This window comes from Leptopilina heterotoma, unplaced genomic scaffold (assembly GCF_015476425.1).
Source record: "Leptopilina heterotoma isolate Lh14 unplaced genomic scaffold, ASM1547642v1 Lhet_6, whole genome shotgun sequence".
Taxonomy (NCBI): domain Eukaryota; kingdom Metazoa; phylum Arthropoda; class Insecta; order Hymenoptera; family Figitidae; genus Leptopilina; species Leptopilina heterotoma.
In genome coordinates, this window is record NW_025111137.1 from 3680024 (window position 1) to 3690710 (window position 10687).

Sequence of the window (10687 nt, forward strand, 5' to 3'; positions counted from 1 at the left end):
GACGATAAAATAAATGTAAAAAATTTAAAAATCAAAGTCCACTAATAATAAAGTAATAAAAATGGATTATACAGAAAAGATGATTTGCATTTAAAAAAATGTACCAACAAAAAAGGAACATTTATTTGTCGAGTACTATATTTAACTTAATAATTCTTTTATCAGATTGTCTTGGGTTATTGAGAGAATATTACATCAGGGTGAATCTGATTTAATATCGACATTAAATTTCCCTCTATAAATTAAATAATCCAATCGGTGTGTTCAATAATAAAGGGAAAAAATATTTTTCCTCCCTAGCAATAAATATTTACCCTACAAATCACTTGATTCATATGTTATTTTCATATTATTTAAAATTAATAATTTGACCCTTTTGCCACAAATGGCATAGTTTTTTTAATTTGAAAAAGAATTATTTTTTCTAATTAAATGTTCTTTTTGAAATTAAAAAAATCAGGAAGAATTTTGTAAATCATTTTGTAATTTTGTTTTTAAGACGTATTGAAACAAAAATTTCTCCTCTTTCAAATATTTATATAGAGTTGAGTTTCCAGATGTTTGACCCCAGAAGTATAGAAAATGGTTTCAAAAAAAAAGAAAAATTGCAAAGGAATATAAAATTTTGAATTTGCTTTTAGAGGAAATTATTAATAATTTCTTTTCTCGACCCTCGGGGGGATAATTTATTTTGCTATCATGTAATTTTTTTTAAAAAGCAATTTTCTGAAAACTGTCATATAAGTGACATTGCGTCTCAAAGAATATCTTTTCTTGATGGAAAGCTCGCGCGCAAGCTCAGACGGCCTATTGATCCGTTTTTCCCAACATTCTATATGAACTTGTGCCAGTGCAAGGTGTACGCTCTAAAATTCAAGTCCTGTTTTTCTGAAAACTGAAATAATAAATAAATTTTTCGGGATAAAGTGTCTCCCAGGTGAGAAACGACGACGATGGGGGGCTTTGACGGAGGGTTTCTCGATGACGGCCCGAGCATCAAACCTGTCGAGCCCGGTGAGTCTATTGATGATACTACATTATACCAACCGGTTGATACCATGACATAAAAATGTAAAAAGTGGCACATCGATTTTATCTAGAGTAAAATAAAACTTATGTTTTTTTTTAAATTCTGTAATCTCTGCTTTTTCAATATTTAGTAAGAATCATATCTTAAATTCATGAAAACAAAAATCAAAGGGTCTAGGATCTTGTATTCCTTGATGAGTCATAGTTTCAAAGGAGTTTTTCAATATGTTTTATTTTTCACTCTGAATTAAATTTTCAACCTCTTGGACAATATTTCATAAAATCGATGGAAAATTAATTTGGAAAAGATAAATTATTTCTGTTCATAGTGTTTTGTTTTTATGGGATTATTTCATTTGGAAGGCAATGACACATGGAAAACTCCAGTCGCCATTGCAATATTACACCCACCCATTCACCCTTTTCTGTATATGTCGAAGGTGCATGTCATCCGCATGAATCTTTTCACAAGGCATTGTTTAAAATTCAGTTCGAATAGAAGAAAAATATTCCTTTTTCCCAGGGAGTTTTTTTACATTTTTTTAATAAATCTATTAAACAATTTTTAATGGAATTTTTAGTCACTTAAATCAGGTATGAATGAGACTAACTTAGCCTCATTCATACCTGCTTTAAGTGACTGAAAATTCCATTAAAAATTGTTTAAAGGGAGAAGCAGACCCCTTCCCATTTAGCCTGGCTAAGAGAAGTAGGAAGGGGGCCGCTTCTCCCTTTCTCGTTCTCTCTAAAACATTTACGTTCGAGGAACGTTCCTAAAACATTTCATGTCTGACAAATTAACAAATTAACATTTTAAGAACGTTTCTTGAAGTTTAAACGTTTTTAAAATGTTATTTTGGCAGGCATGAAACGTCTGAGGAACGTTCCTTGAACGTCAATGTGTTTTTTGCCCATATACTGGGTACCCAGATGAGTTTTAAGGAAAAGCAACCAACCTTCTTAAAAATTGAAGAAAGAATTACCCCAATTCCTCATTCATAAAAATGTTTACAGTTTCAACAGCGGCTCTGATAGGAGCATGCCTCGGCACGTCGGCCGTCGTTTGCGCCGTGGTGATGACCTGGTGGCTCTGTCGACGACGCAGAGAGCACACAAAATTAAATTCCGACAAGTCCCTGGCATTTAGACCACCCCATCGAAAACCCACGGCTGTCAAGAGTCCAGGCAGTACAACTCACTATCTAAAGAAAAGTCCAAGTCCCACTGGACCGGCGAAAAGTCCTCCCGGCTCCGGTGGTCAAACTCCAAGTCCCCCGGGATCTCAACATTCCCAATCTAATGGCCATGGACCACAGTCCCATTCGCCCCAAGATTCGAGATCGCCTATTCAAACGCCGTCTGGAGAAACGACAATGGCCATTGAAAATGAAAGGGACAAGGCAGAATTGGAGAATAGCGAGAAGGTGGACAGGGGTAATGGAAACTTCTCTGATATCGGGAAAGATGGTCTGGGACAATTGGTTTTTAAATTACGCTATCTCAGCGAACAAAATGCCCTGGCTGTCACTGTTGTCATGTGTAAGGGCTTACCAGCCAGGGGTCAGCATAGTGGTAGCAGTGATCCTTACGTGAAACTACAACTCCTGCCGGACAAGCAACATAGGACCAAAACTCGAGTCTTGAGAAATACCCGAGATCCAGTTTATGAAGAGGACTTCACTTTCTTTGGAATCTCGAAGAGTCAGCTTCAAGTAATGCGATTGATCCAATAAAAATTTTTACATTCTCCTCAAATTTTTAACGTTCATTGCAAAGTCACTTGATTGCCGTATTGTTAATTTGCCGAACACTTTGCGCCTAAAATTGATTAAGTTTGGAATTTATTGCAGACGCATAAATATTATATACGTAGAAGTTAAAACCTAGGAACCATAATTTCTAGAATCTTTTAAAAATATTTCTTAAATTTTCCTTGAGAATATTCCTGGATGGCTTTTCAGGAATGTTTTTAAAGTATTTAAGATTATTCTTTTAATATTATTTTTACGGTGTGCGAAAACCTATATCGGTTAGGATAGTAGTAGGACAGTCAGATGAAATCTTAGATAAATGATTATGTAATTTACAGCAATTTTCAATTTGAGTAGATTTGAAAAAAATGTCCACCATTTTGAATATTGAAAATTATAAGAGGAAACATTAAGAGGATATTAGAAGAGTATTATTTTTCCTCTAAATATTAGATTACTTTTTTTAGGGTGCAAGAAATATTTTATAAGAACATTCGGGCAATCCTTATGTTGGTATATTCTTAAAAAATGTGTTAAGAAAATATCCAAGATTTATTTTAAGAAAACACTTCTATTATAAATAATCGGAAAACATTCATTTGGTTTATTTAAATCAAGGCGAAAATTTATCCAATTTCTATGTGAACTTCTTATACAATTTATTTATTATCATTATAGATATTATTGGATTTGGTATGCCATTATTAAAATTAATGAAAAAAATATTATTTTCAGAAAATAAGCCTCTACTTTGTTATCATGAGCTTTGACAGATACTCACGAGATGATGTAATTGGCGAAGTAATTTGCCCCTTGGTTTCGGTGTCCGATCTGGAGGAGGCGATGAATCGACAAATATCTTTATGTCGGGAAATATGTCCTCGAAGTTTAAAGGTACATTTATTTAGGATATTCTAAATTAAGCTATTAGTTAAAAATTAAATTAAATTTAGAATTTCATTTCGTTATCAAAAGCTATAGGTATTAATTAAATACGGGTACTCAAATAATGTTAGGAATATTCAATACCAATTTCTAAAATAACAATTAAACATTGTTTTTCAGATACAATCTCAGGGCAGGGGAGAATTATTGGTGTCATTGTGTTGGCAACCAGCGGCAAGTAAATTGACAGTAGTAGTATTAAAAGCTCGCAACTTACCGAAAATGGACGTCACTGGATTGGCAGATCCATATGTGAAAATTTATCTTCTCTACAATTCGCAACGCATCGCCAAGAGGAAGACCCATGTGAAAAAACGCACTCTTGATCCAATTTTCAATGAATCATTCGTTTTTGAAATACCGAATGGCACCGAGGGACTCAGCAAGACTAGTCTTGAGTTTGCTCTTCTTGATTGGGACCGTGTCACTAAGAATGAGGTAAGTGGAGAATCTTTAAATAATAATAATTATTATTATTACCATCATCATCAATCATTTTATATACCGTTACACTCTCTAAATTTGAATCAGCGAAAAGTCGCTGATTCACCAGCCCAGAGTATGCAGCTGATGAAATAGCGTATATACACTGATGAAACAGCGTATATGCACTGATATTCCAGCGTATATACGCTGTTTCATCAGCTGCATACTCTGGGCTGGTGAATCAGCGACTTTTCGCTGATTCAAATTTAGAGAGCATGTAGTAGTTGTATCAACTTGGAAAAAACAGTATAAGAAATTGATTTGATTTATCCTTCAAAAAAAATTCCTAACTTTTACAATGCTTAACAGTTTTTGGAGTTGTTGACTACTTATACCCACTCTGATAGCATTTAATCTTACTGCAAGCTTGCGGCAAGCTTATACAACAAGCTTCCTATGGGTGGATCATTTCAAGCTTGGAAAATTTGCCGAAAGCTTACTGCAAGATTACTATAAAAAAATAGACGTAATCTGTTAATATCACCATTTGCCGAATTATGAGGCCACCCTTTTTTAAATGTGCAGTCAACTTGAAAATTTTAAAAATGGCTTATTCAAAGGGCACAATTAACTATTGGAATTATTAAAATTCCGGATTTGTAATCAGTAACCCTAAAAATACTCAATTTATAAGTTTTAGAAGCGTTATTAATCTATTTAAGGCTGGAGTCCATTTCAAATTATGCAAGCCCAGATGCACATAATAAAGGCAAATCAACACAGTAAATTGTGAGGGATTAAAAAGTCGAAGTCTTAGTCAAAGTCTTAGTTAAAGTCTTGGTCCAGTCAAAGTCACAGTGAAAGTCTTACTCAAAGACTTAGTCAAATAATCGATCTATCACTAAGATTAAGAATTGGACTCGGATTTTGACCAAGGCTTAGACTAAGACTCAGATTATGACTTTTGCTAAGACTAAGAATAAGGTTAATACTAAGACTTGTACATTGACCAAGACTTGGACTGTGACTTTGACTAAGTCCAAGACTTTGGTTACGACTTAGACTATGAGTTCTACTAAGACCAAAATTAATACTAAGACTTGGACTTTGACCAAGACTTCTACTTTGACTAAAACCAAGACTCGGACTTGACCAAGGCTTTGGTTACGACTTAGACTATGAGTTTCACTGAGACTAAAATTAATACTAAGACTTTGACTTTGACCAAGACTTCTACTGTGACTAAGACCAAGACTTTGACTACGACTTAGACTATGACTTTTAATAAGACTAAGATTGATACTAAGACTTAGCCTTTAATTAAGACTTTGACTGAGGCTAATACTTTGACTAAGAGTTAGACTTAGACTTAAACTTAGACTAAGACTTTGACTACGACTTAGACTATGACTTTGACTAAGACTAAGATTAATACTAAGACTTGGACTTTGACTAAGACTTAGACTTAGACTTAAACTTAGACTAAGACTTAGACTTTAACTAAGACTTTGACTAAGATTTTGACTAAGACTTTGACCAAGACTTTGACCAAGACTTTGACCAAGACTTTAAATAAGACTTTGACTAAGACTTTGACTCAGATCTAGACTAAGACTTGGACTTAGACTTTGACTAAAACCTTGACTAAGACTTTGACAATGACTTACTTTACCATAGTTAATCTTAAAATTAGATTCACTTTGATTTTCTTTGATAAATCGTCGACTTGGTTTTGATTTGAAGTAAAATTTCATTCATATAGTAAAAAATAACACCAAAATGGGTTATTTTAATCCTTTCCGGTGTTAATTTAATCGTAGAGGGATTAAACTGTTGCAGATTATTTTAATCCATTCTGGTGTTATTTTAACAACTGATAAAAGTTTGCAGCAAGGTTGCTGTAATTTGTCAAACATTTTTCTTAAATTAAAAGAAAATTTATTTTGAGTTTTTATTTTTTTAATTTGAAAATCTTTCTGCATGTCCATTCTTACTAATTATGTCTTAGTTGTTTTATTTTGGAACTTAAGATTTATATAAAATATTTGGGAAATAAATTTGGGGGACGGGGAATTGAATCTGGGTTCGACGGATGCTAATCAAATCAATGATGATGCTAATCAATCACTGGACGCTTTAACGTCCAGTGATACATATATGTTGTACCATAAAACAATACAATACAAATCCTATCTTTATATATAGTGTTAAAATATTAAGGTGTCGAAGGATATCTGGAGGATTTCGGGGCCGCTGATAATGTATTTGATATCAGATTTTCAAAATTCAAAATGGCGGATCCAATATGTCGGAACGAAAATTTTAAATTTAATAGATTTTTATAAAACTTGGTATCTAGGGGTTTTCGGGGTCGCTGATTACGAATCTGATGTCAGATTTTCAAAATTCAAAATGGCGGATCCAATATGGCAGCACAAAAATTTTTAATTTGATGGATTTTTATAAAACTTTGTATCTAGGGGTTTTAGGAGTCGCCGAAAACGAATCTTATAGCAGATTTGCATAATTCAAACTGTCAAATTTAGATATATTTAATAAATTTTAGAAACTGTATTAGTTGTTTCATGATTTTTAGATGCATAAATTCGTAAGCAGCGACCCCAAAAATCTATCAAATTTCATAAAATTTGATGAAAAAAAAATTTGGACGTTAAAGGGCTAAACAACCAACTAGAGGGGGAAAAAATCTTGCTCTTAACATGAACAAATTTGTTGCGAGGTTGTTGCAAATTTGAAGCAAGCTTGATGCACTTTTTTAAAAATATTTCATAATAATAAATATTTTGAAAAAAATTGACCTTTTTCTCATTTTTTCCCGCCATACATAATTAGGTATAGATAGTATTCCACCTTTAATTTGAAATTATAAACCTCTTTTTCACATTTAAATTCAAAATTATTTTCCATCAATGATCATTATTCTAGGTCATTGGAAGATTGGATGTCGGTGGTCCAAAGTGTCAAGGATCGGCTCTCAATCATTGGAATGAAGTTTGTACATCGCCAAAACGCCAAATTGCTGATTGGCATAAGTTGAGGGAATAGAAAACCAAAAAGGAACAAAAAATTACATAATTACTCTCTATCAGTTTCGTATCAAAAAAGAAAATCGCATCAGCGCCCAAAACATTTCTCCATATCTAAAAAAAACCCATGAAATCGAAGGGAATTTTATCTCGTGGGGAGCACAGATTAATAAAAAAAAAGGTGTCTTATTTTATAAACCTATACTTATACTCATCGTTGTGTAAACCGATATTAAGGCTTCAAGATCTGTGCAGCTTCCGATTGTATAATAGATAGCATAATATTGAAAACCAAGATCGACAGGAGAATAAGAAAAAAAAATGGAGAAGAACGTCGACTTCCAAGAAAAAATGCCTAACACTATGAAAGGTTTCGACGTCACAGATATTTCTAAAAGTAAATAAGAAATAGCAAATTCTCTTGAGAGATTTGAAAGGATTCACCATCATCAGGAAGCAATCATATATTTAAAAAAAAATAAAATTTGTCTCGAATTTTCATAAGTTTTTCCATTTTCGATGAAAATTATTACTGAAAAAATAAATTTTTAGAAAATATCATCAGATTTATGGAAAATTTTTTCGGTATTTATTTCTATTAAAATTAATAATTATTGTTAATAATTTTGTTTTCTAATATGAAATTCATTTTCAAGTATTTTATTAAATTAAAAAAAATAATTTTCTTCTCTAATGGATTAACTACTATTGGTGTCTTGTCAAATAGAAGTTTCAGCAAAATAACGAAACATCTTTAAATTCCACTAGTCATTGGAATAATGTTGTAAGAGATATTTAAAACTTTTATCACTCGCTGTTAAAACAAAGAAAAATATATAGTAATCAACGCGATGCAAAAAAAAAAAAAATTCTAGTCAATGCGAATTGATTATAAAATGGAAAAAAAATAATTTCCAAAGTGTCACTTCATTACTATATCTCTATAACCAGCAGAGTATTACTTTCTCCTTAGTGAGAATCAATTCTCTTCCCCTGTTAGTAAAGATAAAATTAAGAAGAGACGAATTTTCAATTTAAACTTAAGATACACACATGTGTTTTACTTGGTAAGTGATAATCGTTCATTTATAAGACGATTATCAATTATGGAGAAATTTTTAATGGCAAAACAAACTCAATATTGTCACTTTTAAAAAAAAATTTAATTTCTTGAAATTATTTATTTTACTGCGCTTTTCACGACAATTTCTTATTTTCATCACTGAAGACAAGATTTCCTTTAAAATATAATTTATACCTAATATTTTTAAAAAATCTGTTATAAATTAATTTAAATTATAGGAATAATATTGTCAGTATTATCACCTTCTCATAAAATGAAAAACTTCTTTTCTATTCATTATTATTATTAATGTTAAATATAACTTTAAATTAAAGTGATAAATATTGAAGGTAAATGGGAAAAAAATTTGTCCTCCAAGTACAAAATTGGAAAAATAGCAACTTTTTAAAGGTTGAAACTTTCCATTCTTGGATACATAGACAACCTTTTTCTGTAAATATGTAAGTGATATTGAAAATTATTCATTTGTTAATTTATTTCTTAATATATATATTTATTGACACTGTTTTCTAATCTCGTAGGGAATTAAGAGTTTTTAAGTTTTTAAAATATTATTTTTCCCTCTTAATATTTTTGTTCTGTAAATCTTCAAAAAAAAAAAAAATTGTCGCATGGATCAAAATATTTAAAAAATTTTAAATAATTTGGAGAACAATTTTTCTAATGCAAATTAAATAAAATTTTGGAATAATTTTAAGAAGAATTTTTCGTATATTTTTTTCTTCTTTTGTTCGCACACGAATGTCAATTTTTATAGCAACGCATCTTACGAAATAAACACTCTTGTGTATTTTTTATATAGACAAGTTTTCGCAATTTTTTGCAGAAATAATAGATTTATGTCACAGGGACAAAATTTTGATTTTTTTTCTGATAATTTCAATTCTGTAATTGGAAAACTGGATAAATTACAATTGTACAGAAGCTAATTAATTTTAGTACTATTTTACAATTTGAATTTATTTTTCTATTATTAATATTATTATTATTATTATTTATTATGCTTTAAATGGTAATTAATATAATATGGTAAATAATTAATATATGAAGAGAAGAAATAGATTTTCTATTGGAGAGGGACGAGTCACTCTAGTCATTGTATGGTATAAGGAAATAAAAGTACCTTTGAGGGAAACAAAGCTGAAAGTATAAGTCGAACTTTTAAATGTAAATCATTAAAAAGACTTTAATGGATTTTATCGAATAACGATTAAAGAAAACAAAATACTGAATTATATCAATAGGCATAATTACAAAAAAAAAAAAAAAATTTATTGAAGTGCAAAAAAAATGTATTGTAATCAAGAGTGTCGATTTACCTACTTAATTAATTGCTAATAATAAAAAAAATACAAGGTACGACTGTAAGAAGTTAACGAGTAGAAATAATTACTTTAGGTAAAAATTTGTGCTTCGTCTTTTTTGCTTTTACAGAGTTCGAAATACGTAAAAGGTAAAAGAGATTTAACGATGAAAAATTCAGCAAAATAACTAAACAGAAAATCTTACTCTGCAAAATCACAAGAATAATTCAGCTGTATCACTCAATGATTTTTGAACTGGAATTTTCAGGAAGCATCAAACCATAAATAGAATATTTCATTATTGTACCTATTAGTGATGAATATTTGTCAAAATTATAAAAGAATCATTTGTTTATATTTATTTTAATCAAGAAATAATTAAAAAAATTCCGAATTCGATAGTTTTTTATATAAAAAAATCCAGAAATTCTAAAACATACTTTCATCGTAATGATTTGTTGAATTTCTTCCTAAAATTCTACAATACACAAGAATCAATACGAACTGTAAACTGTGTGAACAGATTTTAAGGCTGTGCGGTCAATAAAGAATTTAAAAATACATTGTTTTTGTTTATTTATTATTATTATTATTTTTATTTATTTGTTTATTTTGTTTTTGTTTTTTTTTGTTTATTTTTTTACTTTTTTTTATTTTGCCTTTTTAATTATATACTCTTCAAAAAATGTTGGTTAAAAATTTTAAATAATTTTCTTTAAATAACAATTTTTAAAATTAGTAGCAAAAATAATTAAATTGCCTGCCACCAAAAATGTTTTTTTGTACATTTTGTTGAAATTTTTAATTTTTAACATAAAATTATTTTCAAAAATTTTAATAAAATTCTTATTAAAATTTCAATTATTTTTAAAATTTTTCCTCATTTCAATGATTTTCAATATCTACTATTTTAATAAAATTACGCATAAGAATACAATTATTTAAAAAAATTTTTTGATAAAATTCTTCGCAAAAATTCAATTATTTTTAAAAATAATAAAAATTTCACAGGAATTTAATTAACACATTTTTTTAAAATTTCTTCACAATAATTAGATTATTTTCTTAAATAATAAAAGTTTTTTTAGGAATTCAATTATT

At 29.8% G+C, this 10687-nt stretch overlaps 1 protein-coding gene across 1 annotated transcript; it reads left to right on the forward strand.

Moving 5' to 3' along the window:
* The first annotated feature begins 823 nt into the window (after positions 1-823).
* LOC122509205 (synaptotagmin-4) lies at positions 824-10147 on the forward strand. Its single transcript, XM_043623061.1, has 5 exons — positions 824-1014; positions 2044-2741; positions 3516-3674; positions 3846-4163; positions 7098-10147. Exons 1-5 carry the CDS (start codon positions 954-956, stop codon positions 7215-7217), a joined length of 1356 nt encoding a protein of 451 aa, XP_043478996.1. The 5' UTR covers positions 824-953; the 3' UTR covers positions 7218-10147.
* Positions 10148-10687: the final 540 nt, after the last annotated feature.